This window comes from Narcine bancroftii, chromosome 4, assembly GCF_036971445.1.
Source record: "Narcine bancroftii isolate sNarBan1 chromosome 4, sNarBan1.hap1, whole genome shotgun sequence".
NCBI lineage: Eukaryota > Metazoa > Chordata > Chondrichthyes > Torpediniformes > Narcinidae > Narcine > Narcine bancroftii.
The window spans coordinates 240,863,520-240,889,611 of record NC_091472.1 but is presented as its reverse complement, the minus strand read 5'-3'; the positions used below and the strand labels follow the sequence as shown (position 1 = coordinate 240,889,611).

Below are 26,092 nucleotides of genomic sequence, written 5' to 3'. Positions count from 1 at the left end.
CACTTAACTCTGTCTGTCCGTCATCCTTCACCCCTCATCAGTCCACCTCTGACCCCTCTCCCTCTTCACTTTAATATTGCCCTTTCTTTCCCTTTCTCAGCCCTGAAGCAGGGTTTCAGCATTTTCCTCCATGGATACTGATGATCTGTTCAGTTCCTCCACCAGTTTGCTTTTAGTTCTAGATTTACAGTCACATGTGTCTCCTTCCTAATCCAATTCTGTCACCTCTTTTCAAGGGGCTAACTCTTACTTAAAAAAAATTTAGACATTCAGCACGGTTACAGGCCATTTCGGCCCATGATTATGTGCCACCCAATTTACAGCCAATTAACCAACACCCCTAGTATGTTTCGAATGGCGGGAGGAAATCAGAGACCCCAGAGAAAAGCCACGCAGACTTGGGGAGAAAGTACAAACTCCTTACAGACAGCACGGGATTCGAGCCCTGGTCCGATCACTGGCGCTGTAAAGGAGTTGTGCTAATTTCTGCACCAACTGTGCTGCCCCTATTGTGCATCGTACCAGCTCTCTGATATTTTGCCTAATGGTTTCAGCTCACAATTTATTTCAGCTTTCAATGCAAGTGCTCTAAGTTAACGAAGCCATCTTTTATGATTGAAAGTGCAATCCAAGATCATTTTCATAATGAACACTACATCAAACAGAAAAACAATAATTCATTTTGATGTTTGCACTTTTTATATGTCTTGAAAATAATAATATATGGTTCTATACTTTATTCAGAAGGAGAATTTGAATTGATCAACAATGGCATCAAACCAAGTGTTGTTTTCAGTGTACTTTTATTATTAGCTTCATCAATCCCAATACATTATTCTGCTCCATGACCAATAGGAGAATATTAAGCACTAATGTATTGTGTCATATCTAAAAAGCTCTTCACATCTTTAATGCAGCTTTGCCTTTGAAGGCAAGCAACAAGCAAGCACCTAAATTGGACAGTCAGCACTGCTTCCCAGGGATATCAAAGAGATCTCAATAGCACAGGCTGTAATTACATACATGCATCTTTAATGCATCATCCTCTGAGATTACTTTACATTGGAGGTTAAGCGTGCAATGGCAGAAATGTGAAACCATGCGCTAAGAGCTTCTGCTTGAATATGCACATAATATGTTGTTTTTTTTTATAGAGTCTTACATCTTTACATTCAACATAGCGACTTGCTTTCTTCAATTAGACTACTTCCTGGGATCATTCACATGTTGAGATGTTAGAAATATCTTCACTAAGACTAATTGGTACTTTCTATTCTTTTCATTATAAGATCATGTACTGCACATGATATAATTAAAATTACGTATTTACTTGAATCTTTATTAAGAAGCCCACGAAAAGAAAGTTAAAAATAGAAACTGTAAAATTGACAGCATTGATATTCATTTTTTTTTCCTGATGGAACATGGTAAGACTGGCTAAAACTCTTCTGAGCTAATAATAAAAAAGAGTAAATATTGCATTGTTTTCTCAATATATTTGGTAAAAAAAATAACACAGAGTTGTTCAGTTGGAACCGAACATCTTGACGATTAGCAGACATTGACTTATTGTAGAGAGAGAAAAAATTAGATAAAGAGAGAGACTGAGAGGGAGGGAGAGAGAATGAGGTAGTTAAGGCAAGAGCAGAACTCCCATTTGGAATAAAGAATTTCAAATAACTTGTTAGATTTTTAGCAATGTATCAATTGTTTGTATATGATTAACCAATTCAAAGAAGCATTTTAAAACTTCACCAATGATAGTCAATCTAGAAGTTAGTGTGAATCTGATGAAACAAATAAAACTCACATTAAAGATCAGGATGGGTTTTCATTCTAATGTTTGGACCGCCAGTGCTCTCGCAGCCTCTGTAGCCACAAATACTCCAATTCAAACCGTCGTCAACCCAAGCTCCAGATCCAAACCTCTGATGCAATCAGGAAGCCTTCAGTGCCCAAGGACCTTCACAAACCCTTCTTAAGCCCAGCACTCACTTGAATCCTGGTTCTGATACCTGGTTTCCAGGAGCCACTCTCTATCAACATGTCATCTTTGTTGAGTCGGTCAACCACAAGTCACCAACAGCCCGCAGCCGCTGAGCCATTTGCTGGTCCACTGCCATGATCATCTCCCATGCTTCTCCTTCTCAACAAGGGGTGTTCTCCCCGTTTCTACTTCCCGGCGACAGTCATTGCTCACTCGGGGTATGCAACCCTTCCCCTCCACCCCCAGAGGTCCATTGCCCAGCATAGGCACCACCATCTTGGGCACAGACCTCTGTGGTTACAGGATTTAAATAAAAACATCATCAGGCCCTTTAACCCAAATTCTTGGGTGTCAACATCTCCGAGTATCTATCTTGAAGCCTCCACATTGATGCAATCATTGAAGAAGTCTCGCCAGCAGCTATATTTTGGGAGGTGCTTGAGGAGGTTTGGTACGTCACTGAAGACTCTTGAAAACTTCTACAAGTGTACTATGGAGAGTATTCTGGCTGGTTGCATCACTGTCTGGTATGGAAGCACCAAATCTCAGAACAAGAGGATTGTTAACTCAGCCTGTGACATCACAGGCACCAGAATTCACTCCATAAAGGACATCGACACCACCCAGGACATGCTCTGTTCTGACAGCTGCCGTCAGGAAAAGAGGTATAGTTGCCACAAGACTCATAGAGCCATGTTCAGGAACTGTTGCTACCCCTCCATCATCAGACTCAGAGACTTATTTAAAGACTCTTACTTTGAACATTATTATTGAATGTCTATTTTCAATATTGCAGTTTTTTTTTGGCTCTTCCTTCTTGTTTACTTCTCTCTGTTTTGTTCATTCACATCTTTTCCTGAGTGTTTTTTTTTTAAACTGATTTTTCTGCCAATAGGAGAAATTCTGCCAGGCCTGCAGGAAAAGGGACCTCAGGGTTGTATGTGATGTCATGTATGAACACTGACAATAAATCTGAACTTCGACTTAGAGAAAAAGGAGATGATCATTGATTCCATGAGAGGGAGCAGAGTCCACATCCCTGTCCAGATTGATGGTGCTGAAATCAAAAGATCAGATAGTTTCAAATTCTTAGGAATAAATAACTCCAGTGATCAGACCTGGGACACATCATGAACACACACACGAGAATCATTGCTTCTTCTTTCTCAGGAGTTTGTGGAGGTTTGGTATGACATCAAAAACAATTCTACAGATGTACCTTCATAAATCAGAGTATTGAATACAGGAGTTGGGATGTCATGTTAAAGTTGTCTAAGGCATTGGTGAGGCCAAATTTGGAATACAGTGTGCAGTTTTGGTCACCGAATTATAGGAAGGATATACACAGAATAGAGAGAGTGCAGAGGAGATTGATTTACAAGAATGTTGTCTGTGTTTCAGGGTTTGAGTTACAGGGGAAGGTTGACCAGGTTGGGACTTGGAGTGCAGAAGATTGAGGGATGATTTGATAGAGGTATTTAAAATTATGAAGGGGATAGATAGAGTAAATGTGGACAGGCTTTTTTCATTGAGAGTGGGGGAGATTCAAACAAGAAGACATGGTTTGAGATTGAAGGGGGAAAAGTTTAAGGGAAAGTTTAAGGGAATTTCTTCACTCAGAGAGTGGTGGGAGTGTGGAATAAGCTTTCAGCTGAAGTGGTAGATGCGGGTTTGATTTTAATACTTAAGGAAAAGTTGGATAGGTATATGGATGAAAGAGGTATGGAAGATGTTTGGCATGGACTAGAAGAGCTGAACTGGTCTGTGCTCTAATTCTTATATGGTTATAAAGCACATTAATGCTTCTATATGCTCTGAAGACTAATTTGGTGTGTTTCCCTTGTCCCTCCATAACTTCTACAGGTACACTCCTGAAAGCACACTTGTTGGATGCAACACTGTGTTGTATGGAAGCTGCTTGGCTCAAGATCGGAAACTATAGAAGGTAATAAATGCTCATAACATAACACAAACTTCCCTCCTCTCCACAGACTCCATCCACATCCCCTGTTGCTTAGGTAGGGCAACCAACAAAATGAAAGCTACTTTACACACCCTGAACACACATGTGGGAATCAATGTGTCAAAGGCACATCATTGCTTCTTCTTTCTCAGGAGTTTGTGGTGGTTTGGTACGACATCAAAAGCCTCATTCTACAGATGTGCATGGAAAGTGTGCCAAATGGCTACATCATAGCCTGGTATGGGGGCACTAATACCTCTGAGTTGAAAGCCCTGCAATAATGTAGTGGACACACCCCAGTACATTTCAGGCAATACTCTCCCCACCATCGAGAAAATCTACATGGAACTCTGCCGTCAAAGAGTAGCAGCATCAAGAAGGATCCGAACCATCCAGGACATGCTCTGTTTTCACTACTGGCATCAGGAAAGAAGCATAGCTGCCACAAGACTTGTACCACCAAGTTCAGGAACTGTTGCTACCTCTCCATCATCAGATTCAAACAAGAAACTCAATGAGAGACTTGTTTATTATTGAATATTTATTTGCTGCATTTCAGTTTGTTTATATTTCTTTCTTTGTTTATATTTCTCCCTTATGTATTTGTATTGTAATGGATCTGTGCTAATATTAATATTTAGGTTAATGTTAAGCTATATTTCAAGTAAAAACTGTCTTAGTAAAGTAAATTATAGAGTTAAAATATTGTATATGTATTCTTAGTAATTTAGTTGAGGGCTGGTATAGGCTCAGTCATAGCACATTTGCAAAATAACATTGGAATCAGAGAAGGAGTTCAGTTGGAGGCAGCATCTAGAAAGACAGAGCTAAAGGAATCTTTGCTTCAATAAAAACTGAAGTATCTAAGTACTCAATAAGAGTTGCTGAAGGAAGCCATCTGTTTCAAACAAAAACAGGATCATTACACTTTCTGGAACCAACCAAACCACTTAACCCTCTTGGAAGTCAGAGGTTGTTATGGATTTGGAGTGGTTTTGGAAAAGGCAAGAGATTTTGCAGAAATGAAACTAAAACTGTTAAAAATTCAAGTATATGGTCACATGGTTTACAAGAATTGAGATAGTCTCATTGATGATGTAATGCCATATGATTTTGAGAAATATACTGACAAATTCAGACATTTTGAATCAGTTGAGAAGTTAAGACCCTGTGGGACACACAGAAGTCGGATCCTTGTGAAAGACAGGGTTGAATTACAGTAACCAGAATAGGTGCTGTTATGTGTAACTCCTAATTAAAGGTGAATACATAAAAAGTGGATTTCAAAAGGGAGACCACTTTCCGACTCCTTTTTTGAAAATAAAGAGTGCAGCCTCATCATGGAAGAAAACGGAAGAAGACAGCAAACTTGACCTCCTGGAAAGACAGGACATGTATTATCTTTATCAAAGGAGATACAACATAAGTGGCTTTTAAATAAGTAAGACCACTTCTCATTTGTGTCCAGAAAATGGTCACTCCTGTTTGAAGACTATCTCTCTGGAAGACAGCTCATCAAACGACTCGTGAGTTTAAAGAGAACTGAAAATAAAATGTTTAAAAGTGCTTCATAATTACTTCTGAACTGTGATTTAAAACTGGACTTTAAAACTTGACTTTTTCAGAATCAAGTTTAAACTGTAATGGTTTTGGACTTTAACACACACACAGACACACACACATTTACATTTGCACATAGTGGGGTTAAGTTTAGAGATAAGTAAGAAATGTAATGTCATTAATAGTTTAATAAAAACCATTGTCTGGTTAATTTCCCATTGCTGTTCCGTTGTTAGTACAATAAGGGTTTATTAGTTTGAAACAGTATCTTTTCTCGAGTACAGGTTTTTTGCACTTCTGAAATTCTGCCTGGGCCTGGCCTGCAGGAAAAAGAATATCAGGGTACAACGTACATATTCTGACCGAAATCTGAACATTGAAAGCACACATCAAAAGACTTAAAGTCAGTTTCTTCCCACAGCCATCATGCTCCTTAATAGACCTCATGACAGTTTTATCATGCTACTCTTACTTGGCACTAATTAATCTTCCTTTTCATTGTAACCCTGTACTCTGTAAATTGCACTCTTTACACAATTGTATGAATGTTAGGGATAACTTATAGTCTAGTCGCAGAAGAACCCTTCCCACTATATCAGGTATATTGTGACATATAAAGTTAAACTAAGATGTGTGTTTTTCTTCTACAAATCGTCTTAATCCAAGTTAAGATTTGTATCGAATGGAAATTTTAAAAATCCTCAGATGCTGGAAAATCTGACACAAAAAAGGAAAATCCTGGAAAAATTTAGCAGGACAGGCAGCATCAGTGGGCAGAGAAACAAAGTTAACATTCAGGTCAGAACTGGGAAATTCTACAAATTTATAGAGATTGGAAATTAGCTCTTACAGTTAGCAGAATTGGTACTTCGGAGTCAACTTACACTTTTTGGTATTTACAAAAATTGACAACGAGATTTTGTAGTTATTGACGCATTCATTCTTCTAAAAGAAACCATGGGTTGCAGTTATGAAACTTTTTTTTAACCGATTGACAATACATGCAATGATGCTGAGATGGATGATTCAGGATTAAAAACATTCAGTACCACAAACAAAGTTATCCCTTAAATATGACCTGTGGAGCAGTGGTTGACTAAAGAATTGGTGCCTACCTTTTTAAAGCTTAGGTAAAGCTTAATTTGCACTGTCTCTTAATGGTGGTTGTAAAGTAAACAGAGTAAGTATAAATGTGAAGCAAATTTCCCTGAAATAAGCAGGACATTTGATGATGGCTGATTGGGTTTTATTTCACTCTGTGAAGGCCAATCCTTTCTTTGTAGTTAGCTTTTAAATTGAGGTAAAAGAGAGAAAAAAACATTCCAATAAATAAAACATTGGAAAGATTGTCTGGGCCCCTTGCCTGGAACTACAAACAAAATGTTCAAAACAAGTGATAGAATTTTAAATAACATGTAAATTTTCCTTTGAAGTTGAAAGATAATTAGCTAAAAAGAGACAGGTCTTTTCAATCCCTCCAAATTTACATGAGATCTGTTGAAAGCTAAACATGCAAAGCTTGTCCCCAATGCTAAAAAGAGAAAAAGGAATATACCAGTACAAATTGTATTCCTCAAGAACTTAAGTAAATAACTGGGCTGCCAATTAAAGACCCAATGCCACTTAGAATTTTGCAGAAAAATATGCAATTAAATGATTGGTACATAAATAAATCCCTGGACTAGTGTTGGCTTTCCTGGACTTCAGGTCACCAAGTAGTTAAGGGGAGGTAGGTATGGTTTGGGTGATGGGCCAAGAGAGGGGGAGTAGAAGTGTTTTCCAAGGTCCAACCAACCACTCTATTGCTGCTTCATGTTTGGACACTTCAAAGACAATATCAACATCAATTGCCAAAATCAGACTCCTGCCTCTGCAACTATTGGATCCCAAGGATTGGACCTCCAACCAGTGATCACAGACTTTCCAAGAACACATCACTTCCTCTGTCCTGCAAATCAATTGCACCCATCTCTGCCTTGCTGTTCCACCCCACTCTGTAATCTATTCCACGACCTCTGAATGATCTATTCCTGGGTCTTGGTCCCAACTGCTATATTCTCTTTTTTGTGGTTTATGTACACAGTGAAAAGTTTTATTCTACTTGCTATCGAGGCAAATCAACACATAAGTACAGAAGTAATGCTGCAATAAAACAGAAGGGTGGGGTTTAGTGTTACAGTTATTCAAAGAATGCCAGGTGTACAGAAAGGTACAGTTAAACTTTACTAGGGCATCATCCTTTACCAACAAGAGTCTGATAACAGCAGGAATGAAACTCTTCTTGAATCTGGAGATCATATTTTCAAAAGAAGTCCAGGGGAGGCGGGGCAAGGTGTGACTGACAGAGAGGTAAGTACATAACCTTGTACTTGGTCAGGTCTTGTGTGTCGAGGAGTCGGAGGAGCAGGAGGTCGGCAAGAGGAGAGGTAAGTTCTGTAATTAAAGTACTTATCAGGGCTCGGGCCTAGCGGGTCGAGCAGGGAGCCATTGGAGTTGGGCTCAGAGGCATCCGGGGAGGCGGGGCAAGGAGTGACTGACAGAGAGGTAAGTACATAACCTTGTACTTGGTCAGGCCTTGTGTGTCGAGGAGTCGGAGGAGCAGGAGGTCGGCAAGAGGAGAGGTAAGTTCTGTAATTAAAGTACTTATCAGGGCTCGGGCCTAGCGGGTCGAGCAGGGAGCCATTGGAGTTGGGCTCAGAGGCATCCGGGGAGGCGGGGCAAGGAGTGACTGACAGAGAGGTAAGTACATAACCTTGTACTTACCAGTGGTCGGGTCTTGTGTGTCGAAGAGTCGGAGGAGCAGGAGGTCGGCAAGAGGAGAGGTAAGTACTGTAATTAAAGTACTTACTAGGGCTCGGGCATAGTGGGTCGAGCAGGGAGCCATTCGGAGTCGGGCTCAGAGGCATCCGGGGAGGCGGGGTGAGGAGTGACTGACAGGGTTAACTGGTAGAGGGCAAATAAAGAGAGGGTAAGGTAAAAGAGCGGCCAGCGAGGAATGGACAGGGAAGGATTTGGGAATTCAGGCTTTGGTTCAAGAGGCTTCGGCAAGCTGAGGCTGAGGTCGAGCTTGTCAAGTTAAGACTGTTTAATTGCTTTCATATTCTTTAGTAATTTCTACTTATTTTAGGAAGGAGGAGAGAGAAGGGATGAGTGTGAGAGCAGTTTGCTGTTCTCTGTGTCAGATGTGGGAAGTCATGGAGTCTTCTAGCCTCCCTGACCTCCATATTTGCACCAGGTGTGCTGAACAGCAGCTCCTCAGGAACCGTGTTAGGGAACTAGAGCTGCAGCTCAATGATCTCGCTCTGGTCAGGGAGAGTGAGGTCGTCATAGATAGGAATTACAGCCAGATGGTCACGCCAGGGCCACGGGAGAACGACAGGTGGGTCACAGTTAGGAGAGGGATGTGGAATAGTAAGGTGGTAGAGAGGACCCCTATGGCTGTGGCTCTCAACAACAGGTACTCCTCTTTGAGTACTGTTGGGGGAAACAGCCCAGCTGGGAAAAGCGTCAGTGGCTGTGCCTCTGGCACTGGGTCAGCCTCTGAGGCTCAGAAGTGTCGGGAAAAGAAGGGGAGGGTAATAGTCATCGGGGACTCGATAGTCAAGAGTACAGACAGGGGATTCAGTGGACAGAACAAGAAGAACCAGATGGTGGTTTGACTCCCTGGTGCCAGGGTCCGGGATGTTGCAGTTCGAGTCCAGGACATCCTAAAGGGGGAGGGAGATGAGACAGAAGTTGTGGTAAATGTAGATACCAATGACATAGGGAGGAATAGAGAAGAGGTCCTGAAAAGTGAGTACAGGGAGTTAGGTAGAGAGTTAAAAAGAAGGACCGCAAAGGGAGTAATCTCAGGATTATTGCCTGTGCCACGTGACAGTGAGAGCAGGAATAGAATGAGGTGGAGGATGAACGCGTGGCTGAAGGGGTGGAGCAAAGGGCAGTGATTCAAGTTTGTAGATCACTGGGACCATTTTTGGTGTAGGTGTGACCTGTACAAAAAGGACGGGTTGCATTTGAACCCCAGGGGGACCAGGATTCTGGTGGGGACGTTTGCTAGGGTTACTCAGGAGACTTTAAACTAGAATGGCTGCGGGGGTGGAAACCAAATGAAGGAGAACAGCAAGGAGAAGGTTAGAGTGTAATCAGAGAAAGCTTATAGACAGTGTTTGAAGGGGGAAAGGCAGGTGATAGAAAAGGGGGATGCTCTATATGAAGATGGACAGAGGTCGATGGCAAAAGATCATAAGAGAGGAGTTGGTAAAGATAGGGGCATAAAGGAAGTAAAAAGTAGGAGATCTCTGAAATGCATAAATTTTAATGCTAGGTGCATTGTAAGGAAGGTGGATGAACTGAAGGTATGGATTGACACTTGGAAGTATGACATGGTAGCGATTAGTGAAACATGGTTACAGGAGGGATGTGACTGGCAGCTAAATATTCCTGGATTTAGTTGCTTTAGGTGTGATAGAACCCCGGGGGGGGGGGGGGGGGGGAGGTGGCAAGAGGGGATGGGGTTGCACTACTTGTTAGAGAAAATATTACAGCGGTGCTTAGGTGCGATAGAATAGAAGGCTCATCCAGGGAGGCTATTTGGGTGGAATTGAGGAATGGGAAAGGGGAAGTTACAATTATAGGGGTGTATTATGGACCACTGAATGGGGAACACGAATTAGAGGAACAAATTAGTAGGGAGATAGCAGATATTTGTAATAAGCACAGGGTAGTGATTGTGGGGGGATTTTAATTTTCCGAATATTGTTTGGGAAACCCATTCCGAGAAAGGGCTGGATGGGTTGGAGTTTGTAAAATGTGTGCAGGATAGCTTTTTACATCAATACATGGAGGTACCATGTATTGAGATGGGTCAGGTGACAGAGGTATGTGTGGGGGAGCACTTTGGGTCCAGTGATCATAGTGCCATTAGCTTCAAGGTAATTATGGAAAAGAATAGGTCTGGGCCCAGAGTTGAGGTTTTTGAGTGGGGAAAAGCTAGGTTTGAGGAAATGCAAAAGGATTTACAAGGGATGGATTGGGACAATTTGTTTTCTGGGAAGGATGTAATAGAGAAATGGAGGGTCTTTTAAAGGAGAGATTTTAAGAGTACAACATCTTTATAAACCTGTGAGGTTGAAAGGTCAGGTCAAAAGTTTGAGAGAGCCATGGTTCTCAAGGGATATTGGAAACTTGGTTCGAAAAAAGAGGGAGTACTACAATAAATATAAAAAAGAGGGAAAAAAAGGAGGTGTTTGGGTACTATATTGAATGTAAAAAGAATCTGAAGAAATAAATTAGAAAAGCTAAAAGAAGGTATGAGGTGGCTATAGCAAGCCGTGTGAAAATAAATCCAAAGGGTTTCTACAAATATGTCAATAGCAAAAGGAAAGTGAGAGATAAAATTGGTCCAATAGAGAATCAGAAAGGACAAATGTGTGTGGAGCCAAAAGAGATGGGGGAGGACTTGAACAATTTCTTTTCCTCAGTATTTACTGAGGAGATGGATATTGAACTGTACAGGGTAAAGGAAGCAAAGGGGGTATATAGTGTTTAAGAAGGAGGTAGTACTGAAGTTTTTGAAACATATAAAGGTGGATAAGTCTCCAGGTCTTGACAGGATTTTCCCCAGGACCTTGCGAGAAGTTAGTGAGGAAATAGCGGAGGCTCTGGCAGTGATTTTTCAAATGTCATTAGAGATGGGTATAGTGCCGGAGGATTGGCGTGTTGCGCATGTGGTTCCTTTGTTTTAAAAGGGTTTGAGAAGCAAGCCGAGCAATTATCAGCCTGTAAGTTTGACGTTTGGTAGGTAAATTGATAGAAATCATTCTTAGAGATAGTATATATAAGTACATGGAGGAACAGGGTTTGATCTGGGACACTCAACACGGATTTGTACGTGGAAGGTCATGTATGACCAATCTTTGAATTTTTTGAAGAGGTGACTAGGAATGTTGATAAGGGTTGAGCAGTGGATGTTGTCTATATGGACTTCAGTAAGGCCTTCGATATGGTTCCACATGGGAAGTTAGTTCGGAAGGCTAAGTCCTTGTCTATTAATTTGGAGATAGTCAAATGGATTCAACAGTGGCTGGAAGGAAGGTGCCAGAAAGTAGTAGTAGATAATTGTTTGCCAGGATAGAGGCTGCTGACAAGCAGTGTATCTCAGGGTTCGGTATTGGGACCGTTGCTGTTTATCATATATATTAATAATCTGGAGGATGGGGCGGTAAATTGGATTAGTAAATATGCAGATGATACTAAAATAGGGGGAATTGTGGATGATGAAGAGAGTTTTCAAAGATTGCAGAGGGATTTAAACTGCTTCGCGAAGTGGGCAGAAAGATGGCAGATGGAGTTTAATGCTGATAAGTGTGAGGTGCTTCATTTTGGAAAGAATAATCAAAGCAAGACATATGTGGTAAATGGGAGGGTATTGAAGAATGCAGTGGAACAGAAAGATCTAGGAATAATGGTGCATTGTTCCCTGAAGATAGGAGCACATGTGGAAAGGGTGGTGAAGAAGGCCTTTAGTATGCTTGCCTATATAAATCACGCTGCTGAAGATCCAGCTGCGCTGGATGGGTCACGTCTCCAGAATGGAGGACCATCGCCTTCCCAAGATCGTGTTATATGGCGAGCTCTCCACTGGCCACCGTGACAGAGGTGCACCAAAGAAAAGGTACAAGGACTGCCTAAAGAAATCTCTTGGTGCCTGCCACATTGACCACCGCCAGTGGGCTGATATCGCCTCAAACCGTGCATCTTGGCGCCTCACAGTTTGGCGGGCAGCAACCTCCTTTGAAGAAGACCGCAGAGCCCACCTCACTGACAAAAGGCAAAGGAGGAAAAACCCAACACCCAACCCCAACCAACCAATTTTCCCCTGCAACCGCTGCAACCGTGTCTGCCTGTCCCGCATCGGACTTGTCAGCCACAAACGAGCCTGCAGCTGATGTGGACTTTTTACCCCCTCCATAAATCTTCGTCCGCGAAGCCAAGCCAAAGAAGAAGACTATATAAATCAGTGCATAGAATATAGGAGTTGGGAAGCAATGATGAAACTGTACAAGGCATTGGTGAGGCCAAATTTAGAGTACTGTGTGCAGTTCTGGTCACCGATTTATAGGAAGGATATTAAGATAGACAGAGGGCAGAGAAGATTTACAAAAATGTTGCCTGAGTTTCATCATCTGGAATACAAGGAGAGATTGTACAAATTAGGTCTTTATTCCTTGGAACGTAGAAGGCTGAGAGGGGATTTGATAGAGGTGTTTAAGATAATGAGAGGGATAGATAGAGTTGATGTGGAAAGGCTTTGCCCATTGAGAGTAGGAGAGATGGATACAAGAGGTCATGGGTTGCGAGTTGACGGGCAAAGGTTTAAGAGTAACATGTGGGGGAACTTCTTTACTCGGAGAGTGGTTACTGTGTGGAATGGGCTTCTGGGAAAGATGGTGGAGGCAGGGTCAATTATGTCATTTAAGAAAGAGTTGGATAAATATATGGATGGGAGGGGGATGGAGGGATATGGGCAGAGTGCTGGTAAGTGGGATTAGAGGAGGGTACTTGGATCAGTGCAGACTAGAAGGGCCAAATTGGCCTGTTTCCATGCTGTAATTGTTATATGGTTATATAATTTATTTTCTGCACAACAAGAGCGGGGAGGGGTTGGGAGGGTGGGGGGAGAGAAGAGAATGTGACTAGCTCAGGATAAATCCTTTAATACACTGTCTATTTTCCTGAGACAGTGGGAGGAATAGGTGGAGTTGGAGGGTTTTTTTTTTGTGTTATGGCCAGAGCCTCATTCACAACTTCCTGCAGTTTCTTGAGGTCTAGGGAGGAGTAGTTCTTGTGTCATGCTGTGATACATACAGTCTGTGGTACATATGTAAAAATTAATAAGAATCTCAAGGAATCTCCAAATTTCCTTAGGCTTCTGACAGGAAGTTAAACCTAGCCCCCAGGCAAGGATGTAGTTTAAAAAAACATGTGCATGAAGTGAAAGCAAAACAGTGTTCCAGAACTCCTCTCTCCTGGTTGGAATTCCTGTCCTGGTCCTATGATTATACGAATTTGCCTGAGCGTCAATGCTTTGAGAATGCATCAGATATGTGCAGGGTTGTGTGTATAGGAGACAGAAGGACCATGATTAGTTCACATGGTTTGGGATGTCTCAAAACTTCATAATGCTGTGAAACTTCACACTGTACTTGTGCACAGTTGACAACAGGAAGTAAAAATGAAGATTAATCAACTGGCTAATCCAATTGTCACATGTTTCCAATCAATTACAGTACAACTTTGATGATCCAAAATTGGATTATCCAGAATCCTCAGTTGGATCTGGAGGTGATGTTTGTTCAGCTCTGAAAATTTTTTTCAGATAATTGAAGATTTTGTCAAAAACAGAAATCCTCAATTATCTGATTTTTTTCCGGAGTCGAACTGATGCCACAAGTTGAAAAATTTTTGGAATTTTGAAAAGTATAATTTCTTTTTGGTGTTGGATTTATCTTATTTTATTCAGATTTTTTTTTGTTGAGAATTAAACATTATTTCATGCTTAAAAAACCTTTCCTTTTTTGTTTGTTGTTGTTTAAACACTGTTACTTGTTGCTACTGAGCTGTTTTTAAAAAAAAATGACCAATTATCCAAAAATATCATTTATCCAAAATAGGCCCGTTCATGACTATTTCAGATAATTGGAATTGTACTGTACTTTCTTCAGTCATTTCCGTACAGTAAGATTCAAAATACCTTTATTGTCATGTGCTAATACACAAAATGCAGTAAGACACGAAATTCATCCACTTTTGTCTGCCATAAAGGCCCTCAGAGGCAGGGTAGCCATTCCAAAAGAGGATGTGGTCACAGTGTTTGTATTTGTTGTTTGTGCAATACCATTTAATATATATGGTAACCTATGACCATGTCCTCCTTTGAAATGGCCACCTTAGGTGGTGGCCCCAACAAATGAGAGAAAGAGAAGCACAAGAGTGTTCCTTTAGAAACATCAAGTGTACATGGATTTGCCTTCTGTGCTCCCACAGCCTCTGAAACCACACAACCTCCTGTTTGATCCATTGGCAAACTTGATCTCCAAGACCCAAACCTCCGATACAATCAAGAGGCTTTCAACACCCAAGGTCCCTTTGGTAGCCCCATTTCACTCATCACTGCCCTGAATCCAAATCCCAATATCTGATTCCCATGAGCTAGTCACCAGCAGTTCATAGACTGTGTGGGTCCCTTCAGCTGCTGAATTGAAGGCCAGGACAATCAATGTCACAAAATTAGCTATCAGAATCATCTTTTCAGGCAGTCACTTGGGGACAGCTGGCTTGCTTCCATTCCAGTTCTGTAGGTTCAAAGGTGACTGAGGCCAACATGGAATCTGCAAATGCTGGACCAGATGTGCAGGACGTGTATTGTGGGTGGGCATAGGAGCACCTGGGAATTCTCCTCATCATTGGTGCTGGGCTTCTTTGTGCTCCTGACCAATGGAACACTCCTTCACCACACTGAGTGATCATGGGCCAGGGATTCCCAAGAATCGGTGGGGATATTGAGAGTATTCTTCAGTCTTTTCTTCTTTCCACCTGGTGATCTCTTGTCGTGACAGACCCACAAATTGAGAAGCTCTTACAGGTGTCCAGTAACATAAGCAGCATCCTGCTTAGTCAGAGAGATGAGGATGCTATTTTGTGGCACCACCCCAAATCCAAGAAATGGCACCAACTACAAGTGAGAGAACACAAATTTGTCCATCATACACACCATAACAGGTATGGATGACTTGCCATACTGACAACTGAAGAAACCACTCATCTCCACTGGCTTGGACCCTAGACAATGGTGGCAACACAATTGTTGCTGGAAGAAAATGAAAGTTGAAGATATCCAGGACTTCGTAAAGCAACTCCTCACATAGCATCAAGCAGACAATCCATTGACCTCCAACCAACAGTATCTGAACCCCTCAATTCACCATAATTTTTACCTTCTGGTTTCCCTGCACAAAGCATCAGGACTAGTTTGTCAAGAATGCCCTGAAGATCCTGGAAGAAACACTTCAAAAAACTCCCCAACCAAGATTCTGTCCTTGACACGAGTGATATTGTCTCCATTCCACCAAAGTTAATCTTCACTGCTTGTCTGACAGATACATGGTTGTAAAGGTCAGATGCCAAATGAAAAGCAATGAGGTCTCAGGCAGATGACATCCCTGCTGAAGTTTAAATATTTGAAGGAAAACATCAGTCACAAATTCACAATCTCATCTTCCACATGTGGGATGGGGTACACATCAGGGAACTTCACGATTCTGTAAATGCGAGTGCCTTCCAAAAAGGTGACCTATCTAATTCTGGTCGCCACGGAGGGTTTCCCTGCTGTTTGTCAGGGCAAGTTACTGACAGGGGAAACACATAAAATGTTGGAGGAACTCAACGGGTCAGGCAGCATACATGGAAGACAATGGATAGTCAACGTTTCGGACTGAAAACTTGTGATCTGGACTGACTGACCAGCTGAATTCCTCCAGCATTTTTTCAGCATCTGCAGGCAGCCTTTTTTGTTTGTCACTGACAGAAACTTCAGTGCACAAATAATAGAGAGGGTTATAGGTCTCATGCCCATTGACCTCTTCTTTGGCTTGGCTTCGCGGACAAAGATTTATGGAGGGGTAATGTCCACGTCAGCTGCAGGCTTGTTTGTGGCTGACAAGTCTGATGCGGGACAATTGGTTGGTTGGGGTTGGGTGTTGGGTTTTTCCTCCTTTGTCTTTTGTCAGAGAGGTGGGCTCTGCGGTCTTCTTCAAAGGAGGTTGCTGCCCGCCGAACTGTGAGGCGCCAAGATGCACGGTTTGAGGCGATATCAGCCCACTGGCGGTGGTCAATGTGGCAGGCATCAAGAGATTTCTTTAGGCAGTCCTTGTACCTCTTCTTTGGTGTACCTCTGTCTCGGTGGCCAGTGGAGAGCTTGCCATATAACACGATCTTGGGAAGGCGATGGTCCTCCATTCTGGAGACGTGACCTACCTAGCGCAGTTGACCTACTAAAGTAAATAAACACGAAAGAACGGGAGATGTGTAAATGATAAAAGTCCCTGAGTGAGATAGACATTCCATTTGCGTGTGATGCAAAAGTAAGTATCTGGAGTTGTTCTGTAGTTTGGGATAAAGTTGTATAGAAAGTCAAGTTGCTTTACGACTAAGTGTCACATTAACATCACTGATTAATTATTGCCAATCATTTTTGCTGGCTCTAAATATTAACTTATTTCCTTCAGGAAATTAGCTGCAGGCAAATTAAAAGACAATAAAGCCAATTTTAGAAAGTTTTTTTTCCTTCATTTTGTATCTGTAATGCGCGTCAAAAGAACCAAACACTTGTTGATCCAAACCAAGGCTTTCATTAAGTAAAAGACTGGAGCACATCACAAGTAGGTCGACCAGTCCAGAATGACCTGGTCTGGCTAGGAGCAATCCTTTAAGACCTGCCAGTAGGTGTGGCTACACTCTCAGCCAATCATAGTCATCCTACACGACCATTTGTACATATGCACATTGGTGATAGAATCTGTACTATCACAGTATCTTAATTATTTAAAGTGTTGGTTTTATTTCCCAAAGTCTTTCATTTCCCTTTAATGTTGTCAGCTGGTATTTTTGCAAATATTTTGAGTTGAAAGTTGACAAAGTTTAACTTATACAACACAGGATTAACCAGCTAATTTTGGGCTAACCTGTTTATGTCTCTAGAGTAGAACTTGCAATCATGGATTTCTTACTTAGAGGCCAGGTCAAGTATACTTGTATTTTACTTCAAGAAAATGGAACTTAACTCTTGGTAAGTAGAAGGTGCATGTGTCTAGAATTTCATCCCCAGTCACTGAAACCAAACGAGAAATATAAAAGCAGCAGATTGTGGATTCTTAAGCAAACAATAAGTTGTTGGAGGAAGTAGAAGCAACATCCAGAGGCAACATCCAGAGGCAGAGTGCAGCATGACTGTATGCTGCTTTTCATTCAACTGATTATAAGCAAACAATCATTTATATAATATGGTGACTATCCAATTATCCACAGACAGATTTAATAATAAGTGTGTGACAGCATATAGATATGTTTCGGGGAAGTAAATTGGGGAAGGTTTGTTAGTGTAGGTCACATCCAAACACTTTAAAACAGATCTTATTTAAAAATACTGGAACTCTGCTCATGCTAGAACCTTTGCAAAAGATTTGGAGAGTGCCCGAGAGACTTCACTAATGGATTGTTGTTTTGAAAAGGCAACAAATGAAAGGAATTGTCAGAGTCTGGAGGAGAACTTACTGTTCTAAGAGGGTCATGTGGTTTCGCAAGCAAGAGAGTCAGACTCTGTGTGTGTGTGTGTGAGTGAGTGAGTGAGTGAGTGAGTGAGTGAGTGAGTGAGTGAGTGAGTGAGTGAGTGAGTGAGTGAGTGAGTGAGTGAGTGAGTGAGTGAGTGAGTGAGTGAGTGAGTGAGTGAGTGAGAGAGAGAGAGGGGGAGAGAGAGACACACACACACAGATCAGTTCAACAGTTTTACAGTCAGCAGCAGCAACTGGAACTGAAACAGGACAAGCTGGCAAGCTTGTGGAAAACCCCATATGGAAGAAGGGTTGTGAGTGCTTAGTTCAGCCTGGTCAACACCCTTTTGGTTCATACACGAGGAGGACTGGCTGTCTAATGTTTCACTTGAAATAAGAGAAACAAAAATGAACTCTTGTGGTGACCTGAAAGAAAGAGGTTATCATCTGGAGAGCCCTGAGGGGGCAAGTTTCTTCGGCAAGACACTGAAATGGCTGATTTAAAAAAGGAATCAGTTGTGGGTGTCCAGCGAACAACAAATCTCTCTCTGAAAACCGACAAGAATCTTCCTGAGTGGTAACCATTTACCTTTCAAGCACCAAAGCCTGGTGAACTTTATAAATGTTAAATTCTATGCACAGTATAAGAATTGGCTGCAACCAGTGAACTTGGAGGAATGAGAAGTGAAATTGGACAGTGAATCAAATAACTTTTCTGAACTTACACACACATTACCTACACGTGCACTTAGAATTAGAAGGGGGTTAAGTTAGGTTAGTTAAGTCAATAGTGATCAGTTAAAGTGTGATTCTGTTTTCATGTTTAAAAATAATTAAAAGCAACTTTTGTTTAAGCAATGATTTGTCTTGGTGAATATCTATTGCTGCTGGGTTTTGGGCTCCTTTTGGCTCATAACATCTTTTCATCCCTATCAACTTTCTGCCTTCCAGTCCTCTGCTCCTGATGACTCCATGCTAAACTATTCCTACTTGGGTTCCCAGTAACACTATTCCTGAGTAAACACTGATGATGAATGTCAACACTCATATTTGCACACTTCTGAAAAACAAAATCCATTTTAATTCATGTTGCTTTGTTGCTACATAAAATAATTACCATGACAGTATATATCAGACTCCTTTTCCAAACTCACTACTGATTCTGCTTTCATCATATAAGTTTAGGCATTCCATAAATCAGAACTCACCGCATGAAAAAAGTTCATCCAGGAATGAAAGAGTTAGTGTATGAGGAATGATTGTCAGCTCTTGGTCTGTACTCGTTGGAGTTCAGAAGGATGAGAGGGGAACCTCAGAGGCACGCTGGATGCAGAAATACCGATACAGAGTAGATGTGGCAAGAATGTTTCCTATGGGGTAGGGAATTCTAGGACAAGAGGGCATAATTTCAGGATAAAAGGGCATTAATTTAAAACAGAGATGTGGAAACATTTCTTTAGTTAGAGGATCACGAGTCTGTGGAACGTTGCTGCAGGTGGCTGTGGAAGTGAGGTCATTGGGTATATTTAAGGCAGAGATTGACAGGTATTTGATTCGTTAGAGCATCAAGGGTTATGGGGAGAAAGCTGTGGAGTTGGACATAGCAGGTGGATGAATCAGCTTATGATTAGAATGGTAGAGCAGACTCTATCGGCCAATGGACCTACTTCTGCTCCTATATCTTGTGTACATCCTCAGTCCTTTTTCCAGTTATCTAAATTGCTATTTACTAAACTTCCTCTCAAAGGGAAGTGTTTCCCCAAATTCATCCCTTCAAAAATTGATGTAATCTGCATCGAGTCCATGTTCCACTCAACATTTTGGCTCCAAATTCACAACAGAGAAGCTCAATCTTTGATTAAGGTTGTGATAATAAATAGATGTTTCTATTGAGGACTGTATTGAAACCAAGTGTAATATCAATGAGTTATTATCTTAAATAGCTTCAGTACTTATAAAAAGGTTGAAGAACCATGTGCAACAGTTCAAAGGAAGTCACTCAAATTACAAGCTACTGAAAATATTCCATCTATATAGCAGACATTTTACAAGTGACTGATAATGTAAATTTAGAAATCCCACACAAGATGCCTAACTGTATGAAAGTAACTGAATATTCCAGATTCAATGTTACAGTCAAAACATATTCTCTCAGAAATAAATGATGTCTATCCAAAAGGAATAGTTGAATTTTACATAGATCCAAATGTTATTTTGCCAAGATATATAGTTTGTAACCTAAATGATGCAGAGCTAGCATTAGAAGGAAGCAGAAACAAAATACGTGTGGAATCACAGGCATATTCATTATTTCATTAATTGGATGATCCTTGTAGGCCAGAAAGATCTGAAATGTGTTCACTCAACAAGGCTCAGTTCTCTGAGCCAAGCTGGATAGCAATTGGTTACAGTCGAATTCAGAGATGAGAATATCAGCTGAGTTCTTTCTCTTGTCAACTCTCTGACAGAAGTGTGGAAGTGTGAACAGCAAGTGTGAACAGAAAACGTTAGGTTGTTCTTCCTTCTCTTTACAGTACAGCATGATGACACTCTGAAAACACTCATGAGAAGGAGCCACTTGCCAAAGATGGTCCTCGGCAATTGGCTCTTACGTAAGGGAAGGGAAGGGAACAGAAGGAGGGGATGGGAGAGGGAAGGAATGGGAAAACAAGTAATTCACTCAGTTTAGTATTTAAATAATACTTGTTAATTATTGGTGGTAAGGGCCAATTACTAAAATAGTAGAGATTTTGAAAAATGTTAAATTTTGACTATATTTTCAATGACCGCCTTTCATTTTATCTTTTGCAAAAAGACATTTCCTGAATTTTCTCATATTATGTTTCCCTGTTGCTTTCATTAAATTATGTAGCTCACACAACAGAATCCAAGAGCTCAGGGCAAGTTGTCGGGACTGCTGTTTCAACTTCTCCCATACCACTTCAAGTAACCCTATCAGTAAATCCAATTTAATTTTCCTTTGTGTATTTAACTAGTTTCCTCTTAGAGGTAGCCACGGTAATGCCACATCTGTTCATATGTTACATACAGTTTAGTTTAATATAATTATTTACATCAATTATATTTAACACCGAAAAACTGCACAAAATGGAATTGGATTTATCAGATAAACGTTCTAGATGTGGTGAAGAAATAGGAACTTTTTTTGCACTCTACTTGGTCATGTTCTAAAGATAGAATTTTTTGGATGGATTTAGGAAAGATTTTAGAACAGAATATTGGTATTGTTATTCTACAAAACCCAGATTTATTTTTGTTGGGGAATATAGAAAGAACAAAATCTGCATTAAAACTATAATTTTATCAAGTTAAATTTATTAAAATAGCTTTAGCAGTGGCAAGGACGTGTATTGCAGTGACTTGGAAATCAGATGTGCATTTGGGCATGGAAAGATGGCATTCGGAAATTCAAAGTTGTATATCATTGGAGAAAATTATATATAATTTGAGAAATAAATATTTAAGCTTTGTACAAATATGGAGCCTGTTTATGCAAAATTTAGGGCTAAATATGTAAGAATGTTTCCTACCTCTTAATACTGTAGAATCTTCTTCCCTAAAGTTGTTTAATATAAACACTGCAAGATTCCAATGTGTGAGCCATCACTTTATGCAATACAGATTGATATTACCTTTTCATTATGCTTTTCTTATTCTTTTTATACAATTCTTTTATATAACTATATATTGTATCTCCTGTCATAATTATCTTTATAGTGGTGTGAGATAAAAGGGAAGGGAGAGTGGGTAAGGGGGAGGGGCTAATACCATGTAATCACTGTAATTTTCAAACTCTATTCAATATTGTATAAATATAATTACTTGGATGAAAACTTCAAATAAAATATTTTTTTAAAAAACAATGTAATTGAATATGGGATCTTTTCTCCAATATGATTAAATCTTGGATTTTCATTCCAGGTCCTGGTTGATGAGAATGTGAGATTTTTGTAAGATTTGTGTAAAGTAGGTAGTTGATGGTCAGTGCTGACTCCGGTTGGCTGAAGTTCTGCTTCTGGGTTGTTGATTTACATCCTCTGACAAGGATATGCTAGCTGTATAATAGGAGTGGAGGTGTTGTCTCAAGGAAATATTAAGTAGGTTGTAAGGTTTCGAAGAATGAATGTAATCTCATTGAAACACACAAATTTATTAGGCAGCTTGGCAGGGTACATGCAGGGAAGTTATTTTCCCTGGTTGGAAAGTCTACAAATAAGGGAACTCAAGTATTCAAGGCAGAGAATGATAGATTTTTGGATATTGAGAGAAACAGATTAGTGCAGGAAAGTGGGCTGAGATGAAATCAGTCATGATGGTGTTAACTAGCAGAGCAGCTGAATTGCCTATCGTTGCTTCTATTTCTTATGTTTACAACAAATGTTTACTCTAGCTGAACCAGCAATACAAAAACTATTTAGATCTGTTACATCCATCTTGAAGTCGCCTTTCGAGCCACCTTAATGAATCCACACAAATCAATTCACATGATCTGGCAGATATGACTGAAATGTGGAGGTGTACTCATTTCCAGCATATTTCTTATCTTAATGAAAAAAACAACAATGACTGTATAGTTGCCAAATTAACCACTAAAAAAACTGTTACCAATGCCAGTGGACAATCCTGAATGTTTACCCTTTTTAGAATAAGTATATATGAGTCTCCACCAAGGTTTATGGGCCTTTTGGTCTCTGTAATTGGTCACACAAACCTGATTTTTATTTCCTACTTTCTGGCTAGTATAATTTGAACTTTGTTTGCATAGAGAATTGGAATTAGGATCTAAAAGTCAACATACAATCTAATTAACGGCACATCAATTTCAACTGGATAATGTAAGCCAAATGCCTGTGATCCACTTCCTAGCTGCAGTAGAGTGAACGACCATCAACCAAATTTTTCTGGTACCGTTTACCCTGCAGGCTTGCTCCAAAAAGTTGTAGGGGTCCTGCAGGCTAAATCATGGTATAGGAATTGACTCAAAATTCCTGCATATTCCTTTTTAGACTGCCCGTGTAGCGGCAAAATTCCTTGATTGTCCCATTCCATGCCTGTAGTCTAAAAACCACAACAGGAAAAAAGGATGGTGATTAATGAACTTAAAAAGATGGGCCAATGATTAGTCGGCATGGTTAGCACAGCGGTTTGTGCAATACTGTAACGGCGCCAGCAACCCGGGTTTGAATCTGGTGCTGTCTGTAAGGAGTTTGTACATTCTCCCCATGTTAGTGTTAGTGTGGATTTCCTCTGGGTGCTCCAGTTTCCAACCATTCAAAACATATTGGGGTTGTAGGTTAATTGGGTGTAATTGGACGGCACAGTCCTGTTACCGTGCTGTATGTCTCCATTTTAAAAATCATTAAATGTATAAACATGGCTGGTCTTCAGTCATGTCCAGCCCTTAGGGAAACCTAATTATTCATACTTTCGTGTTCTTTCCTGATAGCCCTATATTTTTCTCCTTTAAATATTGATCCAATTAATGTCTGAAATGTTACTATTTACTAGTAATGGGCTGCTATCGTAATTTCTCAAACAAAATACAATGACAAAACTATTTTCTTCTTAACCAGGAATCATCTCTTCTTTATTCAATTAAAAATGCATAAATCAATTTTAAAATCACTTAATTAATTGTTATATTCTGATTTATGCACGTTAGGTTGCAGAACATTTAGTCAAATCTAAGCTTTATGGTTCTGTCAATGTAAAATCAAAAATATAAACACAATGTTGTATTCACTTTTGTATTTAAGCCATTTCACTACCGACATTTTAAAATCAGAATGATTAAAAGTTCATAAAGATTTTATTTCTGTATGGCTGCTGCAAAATTCATCACTTTATCTCATCAGCAACTCCTTAATTGGGTTTTTATTGTTGTGTTCTCACAATTTATACTTGTTTAAATTGTGTACCAGAATGCACGATTCTACTAAAAGTTGATCGAATCACTGGAAGGTCACAATGAGCAGATAAATTACATGCATTTAACCAACAGTTCTGAGCATTCCAGTATGAAGTGGAATGAACACAAACTCTCTCATTTCATTCCCCATTGGAATTTTAATTCACAAAACAGAAGACTTATGTTTTCCAAGACTGGATATTTGCGTATTCTTTCCATCAAAGAAGGATAGTTGGAAGCAGCCTCTTACCTGCTGTTGAATTTTTCCGGATGTTTCTCTCTCATTACATGAAATCTGTGAGCAATTGATGCATCCTGTATACAAAGAAAAAATATTGATATCAGAAAGAATGGGCAACAATTAGAACTCTACAATTTGGCAATGCAGAATAAAGTGGCACAATTTCATATATTCTGATGTCCAGTTGAAGATTTTTCTAATATTTACATTAACCAGCAGATCCTGGTATTTTTTTCCTCAGAGTCAGTTAGAGGAAGTGCTGATTTATAACAGGTATACTAACTAAATGAAATGTTTAAGATATTGACAGGGTTCACGTGGAGAGAATGTTGCCTCCATTGGTAGAATAGGGGATAGTTTAAAAGTCAGGAGTTGCCCATTTCAGACAGCCACAGATCATAAAACACTACAGCACAGTAGAGGGCTTTCAGCCCTCAATGTTATGCCAACCTATGGAAACCTACTCCACAACAATCTATATTCCCTGCCCCATACCTATAACCCTCCATTTTTCTTACATCCATGTGGCTATCTAACAGTCTTCTGAATGTGTCCCTATTGTACCAGCCTCCACCAACACCCCCAGCAATGCATTCCAGGCACCCACTACTCTCTGTATAAAAAAACCTTTCTCCACTCACCTTAAATCAAAGTCCTGATATTTGCTATCATCACCTCTGGTAAAAGGTGCTACCTGTCTATCATATCGAAGCCCTTCAATTTCTTATAAACCTCTATTAAGTTACCTCTCATCCTTCATGACTCAGACCTAAATCTCCTCTGCACCCTCTCCAGAGCATCTACATCCTTCCTGTAATGAGGTGATCAAAATTGAATGTAATACTCCAATTATGGTTTAAATGGAGTTTTATAGCACTCTTAATACCCCGACTAACAAAGGCCAGAACACTATACACTTTCTTAACCACCCGAAGACTTGATAGGCTGAATAACATATTTCTGCTCCTATGTCTCATGTTTTATCAGCCTTGAGGGATCTCTGGGCCTGGACCCCAAGATGCCTCTGTTCCTCCACACTGTTAACCACATACTCTGCTTTCATGTTCGTCCTTCTAAAGTGCATCACTTCACACTTTTCTGGCATGAACTCCATCTGACACTTCGTTGCCCAATATTGCATCCTGTCTAATCCAGTTGTATCCTATGACAACATTCAACATTATCCACAGCACCTCCAACTTTTGCATCATCTGCAAACTTGCTGATCCACCCCGCCCTTCTTTGCCCAAGTTATTTACAAAATTCACAATGAGAAGGGAACTCAGATCAGAACCCTGTCAAACACCTTTGAAAGCAGAATGTGTTTCACTATCCTCTATTTTCTGTAAGTAAGCCAATTCGGAATCCAATCAGCCAAGTTTCCTTGGATTGCATGACTTTCTGAATGAGCCTTGCACCTTGTGTAACACCTTACTAAAATCTATATACACCACACCCACTTCCTTACCTTCATCAATTTCCTTTATCACCTCCTCAAAAAAACTCCATTAGGCCCATTAAGACTCACAAAGCCTTGCATACTCCCTCAGCATACTACCCTTTTCTAAATGCTCATATGTCCTGATCCTATGAATCTTTTCCAATAGTTTTGCCCACACTGACATAAGACTCACTGGTCTACAATTCCCAGGAATCTCTCTATTACCTTTCTTAAACAAGGGAACTATATTTGCCATTTTCCAATCCTTCGGTATCCTTGCTGTGGCCAGAAAGGATGCAAAAGTCCACCAACACTCCAGTAATCTCTTCCTTCTCTTCCTGTAGAAACCAAGAGAATATCCCACCTGGTCACAGGGACTTATCTATCCAAATGTATACCAAAGGGAGATAGATCAGCTGAGAGTTGAGTGGTGTCCTTGTACTCAATATTAGCAAAACTATGGAACTGATTGTGGTCATCAGGAGGGGGAATCAGGAGAAAACAGACCAGTTCTTATTAAGGGGTCAGGAGTGGAAAGGGTTAAAAAAATTTAATTTCTGAGTGCTAATATCTCTGAAGGCCTGTCCTGGGCCCTTCATATCGATACAATCATGAAGAAGGCTTACTAGCAGCTATACTTTGTGA

The 26,092-nt window shown here is 40.4% G+C and overlaps 1 protein-coding gene and 1 long non-coding RNA gene across 5 annotated transcripts in view; one reads left to right on the top strand and one right to left on the bottom strand.

Annotated features, from left to right (window-relative positions):
- LOC138761771 (diacylglycerol kinase beta) overlaps window positions 1-26,092 on the bottom strand; it is a 618,073-nt gene that overhangs the window by 136,036 nt on the left and 455,945 nt on the right. For all 4 annotated transcript variants that reach the window (XM_069934480.1, XM_069934482.1, XM_069934484.1 and 1 more), the window contains one exon: window positions 24,016-24,080. In XM_069934480.1, the coding sequence (XP_069790581.1) occupies window positions 24,016-24,080 (65 nt within the window). The remainder of the gene's footprint in view (window positions 1-24,015; window positions 24,081-26,092) is intronic.
- LOC138761772 (uncharacterized) overlaps window positions 2,595-26,092 on the top strand; it is a 49,495-nt gene continuing 25,997 nt past the window's right edge. Inside the window, exons 1-2 of the long non-coding RNA XR_011356499.1 lie at window positions 2,595-2,652; window positions 3,851-3,932. This is a non-coding gene — a long non-coding RNA (uncharacterized lncRNA). The remainder of the gene's footprint in view (window positions 2,653-3,850; window positions 3,933-26,092) is intronic.